General features: G+C 39.4%; 1 protein-coding gene across 7 annotated transcripts in view; it reads right to left on the minus strand.

The window, feature by feature from the left end:
* The window catches only part of rapgef6 (Rap guanine nucleotide exchange factor (GEF) 6), a 145091-nt gene extending 125185 nt beyond the window's left edge, over window positions 1–19906 (minus strand). For 4 of the 7 annotated variants that reach the window (XM_008426867.2, XM_008426862.2, XM_008426865.2 and 1 more), the window contains exon 1: window positions 19433–19897. In XM_008426867.2, coding sequence (XP_008425089.1) covers window positions 19433–19507 — 75 coding nt within the window. In that variant the 5' untranslated portion in view covers window positions 19508–19897. Of the gene's footprint in view, window positions 1–19432 lie in introns of all 7 variants that reach the window. The other 3 variants (XM_008426850.2, XM_008426851.2, XM_008426849.2) reach the window with 3 other exon arrangements.
* Window positions 19907–20797: the final 891 nt, after the last annotated feature.

The following is a 20797-nucleotide window of genomic DNA, read 5'->3' on the forward strand; positions in this document are numbered from 1 at the left end:
ACAGTGTTATGTCATGTTTATTACAGTGTCATGTTTATTACAGTGTTATATCCTGTTTATGACAGTGTCATGTCATGTTTATTACAGTGTTATGTCATGTTTATTACAGTGTCATGACAGTCTTTTTCACCCCCCTTCAAATAAAGTGTCACCGATTTCTTTAACGTAAATGATTTACTTTTTCTATTTTCCCTGCAAAAACAACAGGAAAAAAACAAAGTAACTTTTAGGAGCCTGTTTTGAGTAAATGATTCTTTAATTTTAAAGAAAACGTACCATTGTCTTATAAGTGAAATGATCTGCGAATGGACCTAGAACTGGTTGCTAGGTAACGGGCTGGGCTTACCATGGGTTGCTAGGTAACGGAACAGGTCTCTTTTTGAAACAATCGGCCAWTGGAGCTGGACCTTTTTCACTAACATTAGGGAATTATTGACTTAAACTCCAGTTCCTTACTGAAAGGTTACTTGTAAGTTAGTTTTGCTTTATTTCAACTGTGTGCGAATATTTACACTAGAAACTAGACCAATGTTACTCGGTAATGTTTTTTGCAGTGTTTCTCCTAAATGCTCCTGTATTTGTTTCAAAGTCTGACTGGCTGTGCTGGCTTCTGATAGGAAGAGGCACAAAARCAGAAAGGTTTTGAGATAAACTTGCTTTTCCATGACTAATCACAGCTTTGGCTACCAGAGCTTCTTTAGGCATGAGTAACACATTCTGCAGAAACATCATAACATCGGATTGACAGCGAACTCAAACAAATATTTGGTATTTCAGATGCTAATCCGACGCCTTCTCAATCTTAGAGCACTCAGAGACGGAACCGGTTTATTGGTGCCGCACCAGAACCTGTGGTCAGTTACATCTACCCAAGTAACTTTATTTGAAAAAAGGTACTTTTAGGAGTATTTTTACTACATTGTTCCTTTTGCTTTTACTTGAGTAATTATATTATGAAGTATCTCCACTTTTACACCAGTAAATTTCTGGATTTTAAATATTAAATGATTGATAATTTGATCAGTAACTCAGTATTTGGACACTTTCTACCAAATACTGTTTTACTTTTACTTGAGTAATTTCTTGGACGGCTAAGTTTTACTTTTAMTTTAGTAAAAGTATGTTGAAGTAGAGCTACTGCACAATAATTAATAAATCAATTAATTGCATGACAAATTACAACAACAATTAGAAATGATTTGCATGTCTAGGAGCTTGATTTTATAGACGTGGAAATAATCGTGACACCTGAATTTAAGTCAAATAATGATCTTAATTATTAATGCAAAAGCTTTAGGTAAAAAGAGGAGATCCTCCGTTATATTTTGGAGGACGTTTCTTTTGCCAGATCATTTTTCTTGGGGTTCAAAGTTTAAAAATGTTCATTTGTTAGTTTTTCTTTCTTCACTATTTCTAGTTCAATAACTGAACTTCCAAGTAAGTTTTACTAAAACTTCAAAGCAGGACAACAGATCAACGCTCACAATAACAATTATGWGGCCAAATGTTACATTYGTCTTCCCAAAGCTCTAAGTTTAACAACAAATAAGTTAGTTTTGATCCAATTACAGTCAAACTCCTGACATGATTGTTGYACAAACAAACCCACTGAGAATTTCTTGCTTYGTTGCTTCCCTGCGCTGTAAAACCTCATCACTGTCAGCATCACTGAGAAGTTTCAAGAGGACTTGGAGCAATTAGGCTTCCTCAGMCTCTTCTCTACTGGAAAACAGCCTTTTTTYYCCCCCAAGCAGCAAATCCAATTCAGTAAGCACGCACAGAAATCCTCAAAGGTTTGTTCAGATTTAAACAAACACAAATCTGGTGCAAATCACGTCAAGCATGAGCCGGCAGAAACACCAAAACCAGATTGTGTAAAGAGAAAGCCCCGGAGATTTCCCACACTATAAAAACTTTGGAGCTGGGTTCAGAAAAGGCACAGTGACGACAGTTGTGGCGCTGGCGGTGGAGAGGAGGAAGGAGAGCAAGTCAGGACAGAAAGGAGAAAAACCGTGACTGTGAAGCCACCAGCCAAGCAGGTAGAGCTCAAGGAATTTCTTACATAATGGTAGAAGAGAGGTTTGCATCAAAAAGGTTTGCATTTGGAGCGCTGCACTGGCGTTTGTAGGTCTCATTAGAACAGCTTCTGACCGCTGAACTTGCACACAAAGAGGGTGAGGAGCGAGCCGTGCTCAGAAAGCACAACACCAGCTGCCATGTTTTCACCAGCCAAACCAAATATCCACACACATGCGCACAAAAACGCCGCCACACACAGAAATGGAAACTCTGACGCTATATGAAACCCAAGCTCCAGCTCTTTCTGCAGACATGAATCCGGCACATAGGAGGGCTGCTGTAAGTCGGCTGGTTTTATCTGATTTTTTTTCCGCCTCAAGTTGTTTTTGCTTTGCATGAAATATGGCAGCAGGGAATCATGTAAAATCAACTTTTTTTTTTAGCTTCCCATCATTCAATAATGYTATTCCCTCATCACAAACATGGCAACCATTCAGCTGTGCAAAACGCCTGGCTGGACTTAGCTCCGCCTTCGGGGCACAGCTCCTCCTCAGACCTGCAGTTTCAAAGTTTCTGCCTCTCAGATCAGCTCTGCCCCTCTCAGCTCCTTCAGACTAGCCAGCAGAAAATAGCAAACACCTGGTGGAGCTGCAGAGCTCATTACAGGGGGCCGATTCTAAGAGCAACACTGGTGAAAACGTTGCTAAAGGGTTAATAAAGGAGCCATGTCGTTTCAGAAAGAGAGGGAGTTTTTAAAGAGACACAAGCCCAAGTCGATAAATTACAAAGAAAATTTACTTTCAGTTATATTTGATATAACATTTTTATATTAGGGCTGCACAGTGGCGCAGTTGGTAGAGCTGTTGCCTTGCAGCAAGAAGGCTCTGGGTTTGATTCCCGGTCTTTCTGCATGGAGTCTCCATGTTCTCCCTGTGCATGGTGGGTTTTCTCCAGGTACTCCGGTTTCCTCCCACAGTCCAAAAACATGACTATCTTTCCAAATTGCCCCTAGGTGTGTGTGTGTGTGTGTGAGTGTGTGTGTGTGTGGTTGTTGTCCTGTGTGTCTCTGTGTTGCCCTGCGACAGACTGGCGACCTGTCCAGGTGACCCCGCCTCTCGCCCGGAACGTTAGCTGGAGAGGCAGCAGCAACTCTCCCGACCCCACTGAGTAACAAGGGTGTAAGAAGATGGATGGATGGATTTTTATATTAACTGCAGTCATCACGGTTACTTGATTATCCTATAAAATGTCTGGAAAACACACAATACTGCCTCTTTAAGCTCCAGAAAAAGAAAAAAAAACATGTTTGCCAATGAATGCAAAAAGTAAAAAATTAAACGTCTTCTCCGTTTCTGCTGGATGTTGTGATGGCCGCCGGCGCAGCAGCCACAGATGTTTGAGGTCTGTTCAAAGCAGCAGGTTGGACACAAAACACACAACACTGAGCTGCTCTGCAGCCCACACTGGGAGGACTGGGAAGTTTAGACAAGAACACAAACAGAAACCATGAAGAAGCATGAAAGCTAACAGCTCTGGATCTCCACTGCTGGCTATAAAGCATTTAGTTTATGCTGTGAGAGAACCAGCTGTTTCTGATCCATCATCAAGATATTTCAACAAAAAAGAAACGATGTTGTGTTCTTGGTTGATTTTTGCACTACAAAAACTTACTTTAATCTCACTAAAAACATTCTGGTCTGAGTGGGATAATTACAAAGCAGCCCAGCAGATGAATATGTGGCGTGTGCCAGAACTCAAATACACTCTGACGGGTTTCAAGTGGGATTCAGCTCGACACTGTGCTAGATTTTCCATTCAAATGCATTCAAACTTTACGCTGCCATGTCATGACACACCAAACACACACAGACCTGCCGGTGAAGGGCTTCTGATGTGAACACACACAACCAACACAGAGTCCGTCTGAAACTCGGTCAGTGACTCAGAGATTCGCCCACAGAGGCGGAGGGAAACACTTTCTCCGACTCTGAACTTGAAACTTTCCCACGCTTTGAAAAACAGATTCCCTCCCCTGGAAAGCAGACAATGAAATAAAAACTGATTTTATCTCATAATTATTTTTTTAAGGATGCATTTGGGTTTTAAAACAACCAATTAAAATGAAACAGAATACTAAAATATGCCTCTCTATTACTTTATTAATAATAGATCCTGCAGGGGTGTCAAAACGTTTTTAAATATGGGCCAAAGAATTATTTTTTTTTTAAACTAGTTTTATTGGGATTTTAAAAAAACCAACAATTAGATCTTAATATAAGTTTTGAGTTAGGTTTTTATGTAAATGCAGTGATATTTCTAAACCAATTCATAATAAAAGTCGACTCAAGGCACTTTAAAAAAAAGAAAAAGTATAAAGGTCAATATTTACAAATACACAACCTCAGTCTCATCGCTCTCAGTATTTTTTGTGCCTCTGTTTCCCTAACATACTGAAATATCTGCTCCCTTCAGGACATCTGAATGTAATATAATATAATTTAAGTTTCTCTTGCTGTTATTAATAAGCTGCATAAAGTAGATGCACTGCAAGCCTAAAGAAATGACAAAAGTGTTGAAAAACTGCGAACAAACACAGTTCAGTTATTTTTAGAGGTGAAACAAAAAACTGTTTCTAAAGGTGATTTTTCATGAGAAGAAAATCTGGTTCGACTTCATTCCCAGAAGGAGAAATGGTATTTGTCTCCGAGACAGGAATGCTGTCCGTCCAAGTCGATGCAACATGCTGCCTGTTTTCACCTAATGCACATGATCAACAATCAAACTGAAAGTCAACTCCACCTTCAAAAACATCAGCGGATCTCTGAGGAGGTCATCATGTGGCAGGCAAGAGAAAAAACTAAAAGACTAAAAAATTACACTAAAATGTGGCAAGAACTTGAAAATATGTTGTCAAAATAAGCAGTAGATCAATTAAAATGAGTTTCTGGACTGTTTCTCCTCTTTAATATTATTGAAAAGTCAACATTTTGAGAAACACTGCAAACACTAGACCTATAAATACTTTGTACTGGACATCTACGTCTCAATAAAATAAGTCTGAGTCCAAGCACCACAAATCTGGAAAAAAAACTCCTAGAAAACTGCAAAACAGCTGAAACCCTGACTTCCTTTCAGGCCAAAACGCGCCTGCTCAGAGCTGCTTTTGAAGCATCATAAATGAAACATTAATCAACAATCTGATGGGTAACACAAATGATGACGCTTCAGCTGCTGACTGTGATTTCTGTGACTTTGTGTTTTTATGATGTAAATCACTTAAATCAAATAAACTTTGATTTATTGATTTATGAAAATGGTCTCAAAACTGACAGGTGCAGGGATGCTCCGATAGAGAAATATTGCCGATATTAATATCCGATATTAATATTGCTGTGACAGCCGATAACCAATATTTACCAGTGTTATTTATATTTCAACACCTTTGGCAAAAAAAATGTAAAAATGTTTTTTAGAGACAGAGTGGGTGTGATAGCTTTATTGACCCATTATTAATATTGAAAATGGTCTCAAAATTACAATATTATTATTTATTACAATAATTTCAGTTTATCGCTGCAGACCTGTAGCTGTAATCCCATAAATGAAAGCCCTGTCGTAGAAAGCTAATTGGCCGTAAACGTGTGACTAAATGAAGCGTCGTTTGGAGATCAGCGCTGTTGGATGAGGCCAGAGGTAGCCAGCGGCGAGCGGTTTGGGTTCTGTTGTGACTCAGTGTTTCCACAATGGGATCTGCTGAACAAGAGGCCTCCCTCCCACAACACCGCTGCTGTCAGCGTTCAGACCGAACCGAGCTGAATGGGAACAGCTGGCATCCAGTCAGAGTCGGACAGACGTAATTAGAGAGTCGATGCTCTGAGGCAGCTGGGCGGGAAATTATCTTCCTGTCCTCAGAAAGCGGGGAGCTCTGCAAATTGTTCATGTTTGATCAATTATTTGTAGTTTTTCTTAATTGAAGACAAACTCAGATCAGAGTTTTTACATTGTGGATGAGAGTAAAAGCAAAAGTTAAATATCTGTAATAATAGTAAGTGAAGTGAACGAAGCCACGCTGTGGCCTTTCCAGGCCTGCAGAGCTGAAGAGATGCGCASCAGGTGTGCAGCAGGTAAAAGGCTTTTCTTTTAAAAACCTTCTACCAAAAATGTTTGCCAAMAGCTACAAGACTGTTTCCAAAAAGTCCATGAAGAAGATTAAAGGCAGCAGGAAAAAAGAAGAACGTTGAATCCAGACTGAATCACATTCAGTTTAAATGAACATTCACTCAATCCATTTKAACAAACACGACAGACAGAGCAAGTCAGAGTCAGGCCACTTAGACGACTGGGAGATATTCAGATATCTTCCAGAAGTAAACAAGCTGACTTTCGGTCCCTCTGTGAATCGGTGCTGCCTGGAATGCTCTTGTTGTTGACTACGGTCCAGTTTCAGAGGGATTTACTGGAAAGAAAAGCTCAAACCAATATGTGGCCCGTGCTCCGCTGAAAGCGCCACACACGGAGAGCCAGATTTATTTCATTGGCAAGAAAATCAGAAGGCGAAAAACAACAAAAAGCCCAAATCTGTCAGTGAAAAGGAAGCRCTGCCTCATGTAAACCGCCTGTTTCATTTGCTTTGGATGTGATGAAGCTTCCAAATGAGAGCGACAAAATCTTAGCAAATACCGAGGTGGTTAAAACAAAAATACTACAATCACTGCTTAATACCAAGTTACGGAGCGTGTATCATGGAAAACCGGGATCATGTGACCAGCAGACAAAAGCAGGATGTCCAGTAAATAAACAATATCTGAGATATCTGAGCCAGATTGTGCTGAAAGTCTTTGAAAATCAAGGGGGCTGGAGCAATAAAGATCACTTCATTAGGTCTTTAAATATGTGCTTTTCTTATCAGGAAAATATATCAAATATATGAGCTGCTAACAGATTCAAGATACCAGATTTGTTTTCAAACTCTGTCATAAAGAAAACCAGGATGGAAAACAGGACGAGACATTATCCAAACAAAATCTCTGCAACATATTCAAACACAAACACTTGGCTGGAAGGATCTGCCGTTTCCCTTTTCTGACACATTCCAGACACGTTATGCAAACAAGCTCATAAAACTGTCTGGATAGGAACACGGCAGCGGCAGGTTCGTACACACAACTACCTACGCTGCAAAAAAAGAAGCGCCAAATCTAACCAAACCAGTCCCTCGAAGCAAAACCAGGAGCTAACAGAGAGTGGATCAAAAGATTTGAAAAGTCATTCATAAGTTTAACTCCTCTAACTTTTCCTCTTCCTGTGTTTTTTGCTCAGTGAATGAAAATTATCTGCATCCAAAATGTGAAAACATTTAAAATCTCTGGGAGTTGATACAGCAACTTCATTTTTATCCGCTTTTGTTGATTTGTCTGCATTTTTGTGTTTACTAACTGCTGAAAATGTTCATCCCTTGTATCAAAAGCTTTAAGCCAGAGGGGTCCAAAGTGCGGTTCAGGAGCCATTTGTGGCCCTTGGACTGGACTATAAATTTGGCCTGCAGATGCAGATGGAGACTTTGAATTTGTAATCAGGGTAAAATTATGACCAGCACAATTTTCCAACAAAAGAAAATGTAAAGAAAAAACAAGTTTTAACAAAAGGTAAAACCAACTTTACACAGAAACCCAAATCATCTTTTATTCTTTATTAAATTTGGCTAAACTCAACAAGCGTTTTGAAAAAGTTTTACCCAAATCCTGTTCTTATTTCTGAAAATAAATTTCTTCAGTCAAGTCAAAAAAAACAACTCAAAACTAAATGTCTTTCTTTTAATAGAGCAAACAAGGTGGATTTAGGGCCTTTGCAGAAAAAAAGGGTTCAAACTTTTTGACACCAGTTAGTTTGCAATAAAAATAATCCAATCATTTCTCAGCAGCCCTCATCCTCATTCCTGTCGAAGCAAACAGGTCAGAGCTAATATCATCTGCCTGTTCTCACCTGCTGCCATGACAGGAATGCAGTTTCCACCTCATAATAAAACACACACACACACACGCACAGCAGGAGTGACATACAACACCAGCTGCAGATCCATGCACAGGGCAAACATGCGTGCAGCCTGGAAGCCTGGCCGGTCTGCTGTCCCCACAGGAAAGGCTCGTGTGTTTACCTTCAACAATGCCCAGCGGAAACAAAGCTCAGCTGCTGTAAATGAGGGTCTAGAAAACGGGTTTCAACAGAACGTCTGAACTTCACCTTGTACTTTTGTTCGTGACGTGGCAGAGATATGAATCCGAATATCTTGCAAAAGCAGACAWTGAGCTTTTTCACGTTACAATCGCCTGTTTCAGTGGGATTTTACCTGATGGATGATTATARAGTAGAGGATATTTGTGAGGACAGAAGGAAAATTAAACCTGATTAGGAAAAAAAATCTGAATTGACCAGGCGTGTATGCTTCATAGAACCAAATATGACTGCAGGTTCAGCTGGAAGCGCTTATGTTTGTATCAGATTCTAGAAAGTTTAACCTGTCAGTTACACAATTGTACATCTTTGAAAAGTAGAAGTGGAGCCTCCTGCATAAGTGACAAATCACTTGTCTTTTCCAGCAGCCATTGTACAGTGCATGCAGTGGGAAACGGGCGGTTAGGTTACATTCTGGATGTTTTTGAAAGGGCTCGTTTTCCATACACCAAAAACATTAACAAATTACTGAAAAACTGACATTTTTAGAAGAAGCAGAAGCCAAAATGGAAGTACAAAAACATGCAAAATATGACTTTTTTAATAATATAGACCCTTTAAGGGTCTTAGGATGCTATTTCTATGCATTGGTGCAGATTTCTACGCATTACTTGAAGGCTTAAATTGACTGCAATAATGGGGAGAAAAAGGTGCGCAGATCTATGAAGCGCTCAACTCTCATTTAGCAGAAATGACTGAGAACAAACTCCCCAAGCCTCCCCAGTCCTTCAGCCTCTCCAGCCCCGCTCCTCGAGTCGGGAAGGATCTTTATTGGATCCCAGACTGAAGCTTTCAGAGAGCCGGGTCAGGAGAAGGCTACGTTTACTCCCCGAGTCAAACACAAACACACAGGCTTTCCCTCTTACACACACACTTTATTGTTCCCATTAATTTCAGACTCTGATGTCTTTTGCTCCCAGTTTTCGGCACGCTTTTCGTTGTTGATGTTTTTTCTGGCGTATCTGCGCATGTTTTCAGCGTGGGTGCGTTCGGTTGCGCTACATTTACACAATGCTTTCGAGAATAAGCCTCAACCTGACGATGTTTGTAGCTATCTGCTGCTTTGGCTCAGACACTGAGAAATGTGCTGGCACAAGGTGCAGATGTGCTTTTTATTAACATCTGCAGTGCATGTTGGCAGCAACTGTTCACAAGAGCTAAAATTAAAAACACTCATACTGTGTGTATGAAAATAATCAAACGCAGAACCAGATGCTCGTCTGGCTGCTACTCCCCTTAAAGTGACTCATTTTTCTGACTCCACTGTAAAGTACATTGACCAATGATGAGCCAATCTGTTGGGCAATTTCCTCTGATTGATGGCCAACAGGTGAAATACTTGAGGGTTAGAAAATATGCTTTAATGCGTAAATAAACTTGTAATTATTTCACTTTTTGATGGACTCATGTTTTCTTTGATGATCGATGATGGATTTGAATTACACCCAAGTTCACGCAAATGAGTTAAGAAGTGTTTAAAACCGTTTATAGCTTTGAACAATTGACTTTTCTTTAATCAACAGACTTTGAAGAAAACTGGAAATCAGTTTCTATCCATACTAATCCGACTTTTGTTGGGCCGAAGCCACAGAAGTTGAAGGAAGGACATCATGCCTTCGGTCTGGTTAATTATTAGCTAATTTTTTTTTAACAACTGCTGTCACGCATGCTGCTCAAGTCAAGGTTTTGATTTTATGATACCGAGTTCAGATCCTGCCTCATAAGTAACTGACTATCGCCTTGAACCATAAACTAGTCCACGAATAAGCCAAATATGTGACGTTAAATCATAAAGTGTAATTACTTTTCAAACTAGCATGGACCACACATCTCAGAAAAACGGAGAGTTCACCGGTGGATGGTAAAGTTTGCTACGTCAGAACATATTACGTGTTTCCGTCTGACATTTTGCACATTAAATTTTTCTGAAAAGTCAAAAACTACCACAAACAAGACTTAAAACTTTTTTTTTTTTTTTTTGCAAAATGTTACAATTTCCATCAACCTTATGGATAAAACAACGACATCGGAAAAACTGAATATTAACCTGAGTTTTTATGATCTTCAACTAATTGGATTGTTTCTGAGGGTAAGTGGGCGTACGTATAATATTGTGATTTTGCTGCAACACAAATTCTTCTGGAAATACGACGTCTTACTCCAACTACACTTCCAGGGTCAGGTTACATATCACCACAGGTTTCTGTAAAAACACACCCTCGTGCTCTCAGCCTTCGAGTTTTCAAGCCCGTCATCTGTGTTGCTCTGAATCAGCTCTGGAAAAGCAGCAACTTGTTGCCGACTCATTTCCCCGTGCAGCAACCATTTGTTTTACGGGGTGGAAGGATTTTTACGACAGCCTGCTTCATTATGAAACCATTTATCTCTACCGCACAACCTTTTTTCAGCTTCTGATCTGGTTTTGTGCACCAATAGTTACACGTCTCTCTTGCAGGTTCTGTATGATGTATCATTTCTATTTTGCGTCTTTGGACTTTTTCTACACCTTTGCAGAGATGAAGCTGATTACTTCCCCCACAACATGAACCATATTCGATGTTTTTGTCTGTTCCCAGCAGTGTCATGAGGTTAACAGTGTGCCACTGTGGCAGGATGTGTCACCAGTTCAGTTTCACATCAACATATGTTGAAACCACTGGGGCTCCAACCAGGTGATGAACTAAAAACAAACTTTTTACTTTCATATAAAACATCCTACATTTGTTGCTCCTTAAGATTGTCTTTATTTTTATGAAAAGCCACTGTTGGGTACTTGACTTGCAGAGTAATTCGTCTGTATCGTCACTTGAACCAACAGTTGTTGGGGACACCACAATGGGTTACCTTCACACTGCCAATAATAACACCGTCACATGGGAAACTAACTTACATCTCTCAAACCGTCAACCACAACGCTCTCACATGCTGCGAGTGAGCAGCAATCATGCAGCAACAATCACAAACTTAATTTCATGGATGTCAGAAAACAAGACAAAGGTCAATGATGCGGCGGCTGAAGTTTTGATGTTTGAACTGTAACGATTCCCTGAACGATTCGAGTACCTCGATTATCTGCCTCGAAGCTTCCTTAAATCATATGTGTTCCAGCCAGGTGATTGATTATGTTGCACCTGTGAGTTGTTGCTAAGCGCTAAGTAGCAGGATAATCCAATTTTTAAGTTTATTCCGGGGAGATTTTATTGGTTGATGATAATGTCTGGGTTTTTATCGTTTTTCGGCGGATCAATGTTCTTTAGTGTAATTGTGGCGGTAGATAGCTGGGGTTAATGTACGATGAAGGAGCCAAATCCCATCGCCAACATGGACACAAAAGCTATAAAAGGCTGGACAAAGTGAGAGTTCATCCAGTAAATTAACGGTAGACGAATACATGAACTAAAAACTGGATAATAGACACTTTTTATAAGTGTCTTTGTGAGCCAACTGCTTTATTATTAAACTGAATATCTTTTCCCATCTTTGCACAAGTTTTGTCCCAGTTACCTTAAAAATTTAGCTATTATTGTTACAGGTTAATTTTTTACACTACAGAAAAGAGATTCTGTAAGAAAAGTAAGAAAATTTTAAATGAATATAGTTAGTATTATTAGTGTTTGGAAATGAAACAATATGTTTTCTCATTTTCAAAGCCCCAAAATGGGGGACTTTGACTTCAAGACTTGCGAGTAAAAGGTAGTAAGGATGAATAACTTGGAACCAGGAATATTTAAAATGCTTTCTGTGATGTCCATCTTTTCCCAAACGTATCCAGAATTTAAAACATGTTTAAAGACTTTTCCAGACTTCTAATGCATTGCTCTACCTCAATCTGCACCATTATTGAGCCTTTTTTAATAGTGAAAGATTAGGTTCTGTGTCGGGCTGCACAGTGGCGCAGTTGGTAGAGCTGTTGCCTTGCAGCAAGAAGGTTCTGGGATCGATTCCCGGCCCCGGTCTTTCTGCATGGAGTTTGCATGTTCTCCCTGTGCATGGTGGGTTTTCTCCAGGTACTCCGGTTTCCTCCCACAGTCCAAAAACATGACTGTCAGGTTAATTGGCCTCTCTAAATTGCCCCTAGGTGTGAGAGTGTGTGTGCATGGTTGTGTGTCTCTGTGTTGCCCTGCGACAGACTGGCGACCTGTCCAGGGTGACCCCGCCTCTCGCCCGGAACGTTAGCTGGAGATGGGCACCAGCACCCCTCCCGACCCCACTGAGGGAAAAAGGGTGCAAGAAAATGGATGGATGGATGGATAGGTTGTGTGTCACTAACTGCCCTAAATGTAGAGTGAGCTGTAACCTAAAACGAGTTTAGGAGAGCAGCCTGGAGGGCTGTGTCTGGTGTTTCTGGTCTACTAACTGGTTTTTTCTTGACTGTGCTTGAACATGCATGTTTGCTTACATTTTAAAAGGAAGACTTTTCTTTTTTTAAATCAAGGATACGTTACTTTTATTGCCTAATTATTGGCAGCTTTAGGTAACACCAAGTATTGGAAATGCACCACTTCTGTTGGACAAACAACTTCCTGGTTGAGAGATTCTCTTATTAGTTAGCAGTACCAGCTTTCTGTATGCATCCGGGTTTACCATCACAAACACCGGCAGGTTTAGCTCTTCTGCTAAAAGATTAGCAGTGACGTTAACCACAAAGTCAACAACAACAAGCCACTGCAGCCACCAAAGTTTTAAGGAAATTAGCTGGAAAGCCTGCGTGACTAATACAACTACAAACGAAGATACCAGTTTCATAATTGCTAGTGGGAGGCACTTTTCTCCCACTGGCTTCTAGTATTCAAACACCTACAGTTGCTCTCGTCGCTAATAAATCACAGCAGAGGTACAGCTGCTACTCTGTACAGAAAATGCCCCTGAGCCACATTAAACCCAGTTAGGCATAAATCAAAGTAAAATGTAAAGAAAGCAGACAACAAAATGAGCTGCACATAAAATGTGATCCTCCATGTCTGCATAATTCAGTTGGAAACGCAAATGAAACAGGATTTCGGTGCCTTTTAGAGCCGCTTCCTCTGACTCAAGCAGTCAACAACAAGAAAGGACAGTTCAGCTCAACCCAAGGAAAGGAAATGTGTCTCAACACATGGATCAAAGCTAAATTACACTAAACCTGAAAAAACGACTCACTGCTCCGCTACGTTTTCAGGATTTTACAAATGTTGGTGAGAAATTACGTCATCAACGTGAACAAATATTGTTTTCCAAATATGCAAAATCCAACATGTGACAATGTTTTTAGTATGAACCCAACTGGAGGAAATAATTCCCTTCAGGTTTCATTTGAACAGTGAAACGGTGCAACTTCATTTCATAACATTTTTATTTAATAATTCCTATTTTACAGATTAAATAAAGACAAAAACGATGCCGAAAGAATAACCAGGTGTTAAAGTGTTTCTTCACTAATAATGTTCTGGTTTTGCTATTTAACAAACATATGTTCAATCATCTAATTATGTTGCTGCAGTTTAATATTTCAACAGAAAATTTATGTTTCTGAAGTATTTAAATGCAAGAAACATATTTTTATTAATATGAAAATATGTTACTAAATCTAAACTTGAGACGTAAATTTAAAAAAATAGCAACTGAAGTTGAGTTATGAAGATTTAAAACCAAGTTGTGTCTTCTTTTTAAATCTGAGTTTATCTTCTATGTTGTAATTTAAAAAGTTTCATCAAGTGTAAGAAAACCAAACGACTAAACTGCTGGTACAGTTTATCATTTTTTACAAGTTGGCAACAAGAAAAACAGACAAACCAGACAATTAATGTGACCAACCAAACGTCAAGTTGCTTAATTATAGCCGAGGCAGATTAGAGAAATTAAATTATTTCAGTGGATTTCAGTTGCAGTAATAAAAGCCACTTTTATCACATTATAAGGTTTGAGCGATATAAACCGATATAGATATAATCCACATATAAATGTAAATATTTTGGCTAGTTGTACAGTTCATTCCTTTAAAATCAAAGTGATGCTCAAATAGGCCTGTTACAATAAGATGATGTATAATATATCAATTAATCAGGTGATAAATTACAACAAGCTCAATAATTTCCATTTGAATCATTTATTTATTTATGTTTTCTCTCCTCAGTCTGTTTTTGTCTCAACTAGCTCTAAATTATTTTTAGAGGCTTCATAATTCACTTTTAATTTATTTTCCGTTGTTTTGTTTATTTATTTTGGATATTTAAAATGTCTTCCAGTTCCAGTGTTACATGTGCATTAGAATTTAAAGCTTATTGACATTTAGGAAAGTGTTGATCACAATAACTTTTGGGATAAAATAATTTTTCAAACACTTATAAAGAGTCGTTGGATTTTACTGGAGTCGCCCCATTGGGTTTTCATTGGCCTGTTAGTATTTTCTTTGCCTCTCCACATAGAGGTGTGTGTGTTTTTCTTAAAAACAGACCAGACAAACAAACATTGCCCTCTAACATCTTTCAGCATCTCGTTATTTGCCGATAAGCCAGCATGCGGTTTTTGGCCGCTGCAGATAATCACACTGGTCCGCTTCTTCTTCTTCTTCTGGCTCCGAAAGCAGCAAGTCGCCACTTAAGAGTCCCTCTCTCTCCCCTTCACTCGCACTTTCCCTGGAGAGCCTGCGGCTTCAAGATGGCTGGAATTCCCATAAAGTCCAATCTCAGCTGGGCGCAGTCGAAAACCGCCGTAAATCACCCCGGCAAGATTCGTCGTCCGTTACCACCACGCCGTCTGGACGGCAACGGGGACGCTGAGCAGGGAGCGAAGGGCCGGGCGAGACGGGGAAAAGTTGACGAAGCACTAAATGAGGGCGGGTTTCCCGCCGAGCTCAACATCTGCGCGGGAGACGGACTCAACTTCCTGCAGCACAAAGTTTCCAAAAGCGCCACATGACGCAGAACCAACCGCTCTGGTCCAATCAGGAACAAAGGCGTGACTAGTATTTTAATTGCTCTTTATTTTAATTAAGTTACACCTATTTTCAGTTTTCTTTCCAACTTTTCCCAAAGAAATACAACCAGTAATGTCACGATAACAAATTCTGCTTGAAGTTATTGCTACAAATGATAATGCTGATGATTTGAGGCCATTTTCAGGTAGTATAATAGTAACTGCATAATAATGAAGGAACACATAATCAAAGATCAATACATTTTAAATCCTGGAAAACTGGAAGACATTCTAAATATTCTGTATAAAATAAGAATAAAATGTTACACATGCTATTTGCAAAACAGCCAATCCAGGAGCACCATTTGTTTTCACTGGCGCTGAAGATCCAAGGATATTAACTACCCATGAATATTAAGATGCATTTGGTGTTTGAACTATAAAACTGTGCATTGTTTCATAAAGAGGTCAATAATTTTCCTCTCAGCCATCCTAGAGTCTGGATCTGAACTGAATCATTAACCTGATGACGATGCTTTCAAATGCAGCAAAGAAACCCAGAAATAAACCCAACGCTCCCTCCTCCATGTTTCATATTTTCTGTCAGAGCTCCAGTTTTCTTCCTGTCAACATAAAGCTGATGTACTTTGATCCCGTCCATCTCAAGTATCTTCTGCTAAATAAAATGTAAGGCTTGTCCATTCCAGCTTGGCTTTCTGTCGTTTTCCACCGGTTCACATCCTGCACACTTGACCTCCACATAGTTAATGGTGACACACCTTTAGTCTAATTGAATTGGGGGAAAAATATATTTTAAAGTAAATGTACGCAGATTGATTACAGATTACAGTTACTCGTCAGCTGCCAATTATAACAAAATTACTGAAGAGAAACTTTAAATAACAGCAGACTGACGTCTGTTAAGTTGACATAATGCATGTAGAAACTTTAGAAAAAAGTATTTTTTAGCTTCTACTTCAAGCTCTTTACAAATATCCTGTGACGTACCAAACTGCACAGCGGTTGGTTCAAAAACACAGGAGAAAATAAGAACAACTCTGGACTTTTCCAGGAAAACAGATCATGCAAATCATTAATATTGTATTATGAAATAGACTTGGAGTGCATGTTGTACGATACTTTCAATCAATACTTTCTTGGATGCAGTAAAACTTCATCCAACATTATTTTAAAGAGGTAACACACATCAATCAGTAATGCACACAGAGATACAGTAATAGCAATATGTTACATTATGCAGACCTAAGTTAAATGTTCATTTTATTTTTTATTTTTTTGCAAGAGTGTGAACCAAACAAACACCAAGAAATCCACGGTTTCCAGTTCCAGATGTACTGAAGCAAAGTGGTGATTAGTCAATCTTTATCTGATCAATAGATCCACCAAATCAGGCCGATCTGATAACAACACTCCTCAGTGTGGGTGCTGTCACTGAGTGAAGTGGCTATTTGAGGAATGAATGACTTTGTTACAAAAGATCTGGACATTTTGACCAAATTTCACCAATAGTTGCTCTGACTTTTTATCACTCGCCGTATCGATCACGGACTGTAACTGAGGCTGAGTCAGCAGCCAATTCAACACAAAGCTTTTGACCAATTTTGAGAAAGAAAACTGCAGTAAAATCAGAAAAAATGTGGAGATTTGTTGATTTTGTGTGAGTTTGTGGAAAACTGGAGGAACTTATTGATGTAATTTAGGCTTCAAGAGAACATAGTTAACGGTAACACACCTTAGTCTTTTTGAATTGGGGGAAAAATACATTTTAAAGTAAATGTACGCAGATTGATTACAGATTACAGTTCCTCGTCAGCTGCCAATTATAACAAAATTACTGAAGAGAAATTTTGACTTCTCCGGGTCAGGGGGGTCGTCCTGCCTCAAGTGAAGGAGTTTAAGTATCTGGGGATCTTGTTCACAAATGAGGGAAGAAGGGAGCGGGAGATCGACAGGCGGATTGGGGCAGCGTCTGCCGTGAAGCGGGCGCTGTACCGGTCCGTCATGGTGAAGAGAGAGCTGAGCCAAAAAGCAAAGCTCTCGATTTACCGGTCGATCTACGTTCCCACCCTCATCTATGGTCATGAGCTTTGGGTCATGACCGAAAGARCGAGATCACGGRTAYAAGCGGCCGAAATGGGTTTCCTCCGCAGGGTGGCTGGGCTCTCCCTTAGAGAGAGAAGCTCGGTCATCCGGGAGGCACTCAGAGTAGAGCCGCTGCTCCTCCACGTCGAGAGGAGCCAGTTGAGGCTCGGGCATCTGGTCAGGACGCCTCCTGGACGCCTCCCTGGTGAGGAGTTCAGGTCCCACCGGGAGGAGGGGAGACCCAGGACACGCTGGAGGGACGATGTCTCTCGGCTGGCCTGGGAACGCCTTGGGATTCCCCCGGAGGAGCTGGAAGAAGTGGCTGGGGAGAGGGAAGTCTGGGCCTCCCTTCTGAAGCTGCTGCCCCCGCGACCCGACCCCGGATAAGTGGAAGAAAATGGATGGATGGATGGAAATTTTGATAAATCTGAGTAAAATATGTAAACATAGGGCCACATCTATGTTTATACATAGATGTGACCCTCTAGACTCTGATGATGTGGTCTACAATCTTCTGTGTGTCTCATGTTTGTGAACAAAACATGGCTGTTATGATTTGCACAAAAGCCTCTCTGTAAAGGTGCTAAAGGAGCCAATTTACACCCAAACAAACATCAGACAAGGAAAACTTCTCAGAAACGGTTTTCCTTTTTCTGGTAGCCGACTGAAAAAGTGCGCGCCCAAAACGGCTGCCAGCAGTCGAACATGGATGGGAGTACAGCGGGAGCTATTTTTGGGGCAGGGAGTGTAACCGAAGAACTGACAGGCCAGCTGTGTTTCCCCAGCTTCATGAAAGGGAGGAGGAGGAGGAGGACGAAGAGGAGGATGGGAACGAAGAAATGAGCACATTTTACTGGCGTCACCCTTGCTTAGGGTTTACACAAACTGCATCCTGAGGGTAAAGCAGGAGCCTGAGAGGAGAAGCTGTGACGTCAGGTTGGGCTTCAGCAAGGCAGACGTGTAATAAAGACGGATTTTCCCAAACAACCAAATCCTCTGAAATAGACCTGAACAAAAGTCCGTTCTGCTAATTTAAACGTGGAATATGTCCTTCATCTGTTTAACAAAAAATACTTTTCCCTAAATGTTCCAAAGCTCATTAATTTGATAAACGATAATGTTGTTGTTTTAGAACCATTTTTAAATAGTTTAATGGCATAAATTCTAATGAGCATTTACCACTGGAGCTGGAAGACATTTTGAATACATAAATAAACAGAAACACCAATTAAAATGAATTAGTTTTGTTTAATCATCCAGTTTTGTTTTAGAAAAATTGAAAAGACAAAAACGATAAATCATGCAATTGTAAATTATTGAGCTTAATTTATCATGCAATTAATTGATTTATTAATTATTGTGACAAGTCTAATCTCAACTAGACCATTTTTTGGAGGAAAATGTTGTTTACAAAGACTCTATAATTATTTTTGTTGTTTTGTTTATTTTGAATATTTGAAACATCTTCTAGTCCCAGCGTTAAATGTAAACATTATTTATCTTTGATAATGTGTTCTTGCATCATTATGTCATTATATTACCTGAAATGGTAACAAAACAACAATATTATCATTTATTGCAATAACTTCTGAGACAATATATCGTTTTATATAACACATATCTGTGTTTAAAAAAGTTTTTAGTGTTATTAACTGAGGTACTGAAATAGATGAAATGTCAATAATTTTCTGGCAACATAAATAATAGTAACTTTATTAATTAATATGAACTTTTTTTTTAAAAGACACAATTTCAAAGATGAATTGTTTTACAGAAAATTTATTTAGATTGGACCCTCTTATTCTCTGGTCACATGCCTTTTTCCTTTTGCCATTTCTGCACTGAATTTAAAGTACAAACAACTCAAAGGGTGTCAGAAAAACACGCACCGTTTCCACGCCTTTCTGTTTTACAGACTCGTGGTTCTGCATGGTGTACCGTATGTTGTCCCCTCACCTATTAGCATTTGATTCTGGTGATAAGTTCTAATTAAACGGGTAATTTAAGCCGCAAGAAACTCATTATCGACTCGGTTCAGTGAAACTCCACAGAAAGCAGAAATAAGGAAGGGTTTCCCCTTATTCCCCCTCTAAAGTGGGGCTAATATATGTCATTTTAACTAACTTTAGCAAGGAATTGCTAATTTTCCCCTAAAAAAAAAAGAAGATAGGATGGTTTTATTTACCTCTGCCGTCCGGAAGGGGGGCGGCTTCTTTAAAGCCAGCTTAAAAGAAGTTTCCATGGCTCCGGTCATTTTCATAACTTCGGTTCAAACCCTCTTCAGGTTTTGTCTTATTTCTTTACTCCTTTATGATATCACTTCTTGCCTCCTGGCTGCTCCTTAGCCGAACCGAACAAAAAATAAATCACATCCTCATGGATATCGTGGTCGTCCAGCCGAGCGTGGATGGAGTTTAATCCAAACGAACCGACCGGGAACTCCTTCTTCTCCTGAAGAGAAGGAAAAAAACTTCACTTTCAGCTAACTCGCTGTCCCCACGCGTACGAAAACTAGAAAACGCCATTAAAGTGTGACAGGAACTAACGTGTGTGTGACCTGTTCGCTTGTTTTCGGCACATTTTGGGTAAAAAAGTAAACTCCACTTCGGAAGCCAGCGTCAGTCATATCCAGGAGTTCAGATTTTTTTTTTTTTTTTTTTTTTTGATCCCTCCTCCAGCAGAGCCAAGAGTTGACGACATCTGTTAGTGGTGCTGCGTTCACGGCGGTCGGAAAATAAACACCCGGGTGATTGTAGAACATTCAGAGCCCGATTTGAGTTTCGTCTTATAAAATGTTGGATCTTATAAAATCCTACAGTTAAATTCCACACTTCAAAGCTGGTTTTATTGTCATTGTGTATTTGTTAGWGGAAATAAATACAGCCCTCCACAATGTGTTTAAAACGTGTCCCTAACTAGCTTACATTTCTAACACAGACGTCAGCACAAAAACTGGAAAATACACAGTTTGTGGAATGTCATGGAAGGCAGCAAAACTCTCAGCGTATTCCTGGTTAGTTTGGCTGAATTAAATCTATGATTAAAATAACTTCCATCTATTATTGTAATTTCAATTCTCAGTTCACTACTTCTACGAAAAATACATAACTTAATATTTTATGTCCTATTGTTAAATGCTGAGCCGGTACGTGATGCATTTAATTAAAGATTAAATAATTGTTCAATTCCGACTCCGTTTGAAATACAAAAGTAGTGGTAAGCTAATTATTTTGTTCTTGGTTACGTAAGCACGTTTTTTCTTCTCCTACTTTATTACTTGTTTTCTTGTTTTTAAAAGCCAGTTCGGAATAAATATAAATAAATGGAAACCTAAATGTTTCTTGTAAGCAACTCTCAATGCTGCTGTTAAGTGTTTTATAAGGAAAAACAAAATAGACAAATTAAAAGTTTTAAAATCAGATTGCTACTATAATGGTGGTTTCAAAATTACAGATTTTAAGTGTCACACAGTTTTATTGATGAATATTTTTTTATATAAACGTATGTCCGTTAATAAATGTAGCATTACTTTTCAGCATAATACATCAAA

This window comes from Poecilia reticulata, linkage group LG14, assembly GCF_000633615.1.
Source record: "Poecilia reticulata strain Guanapo linkage group LG14, Guppy_female_1.0+MT, whole genome shotgun sequence".
NCBI classification, from domain to species: domain Eukaryota; kingdom Metazoa; phylum Chordata; class Actinopteri; order Cyprinodontiformes; family Poeciliidae; genus Poecilia; species Poecilia reticulata.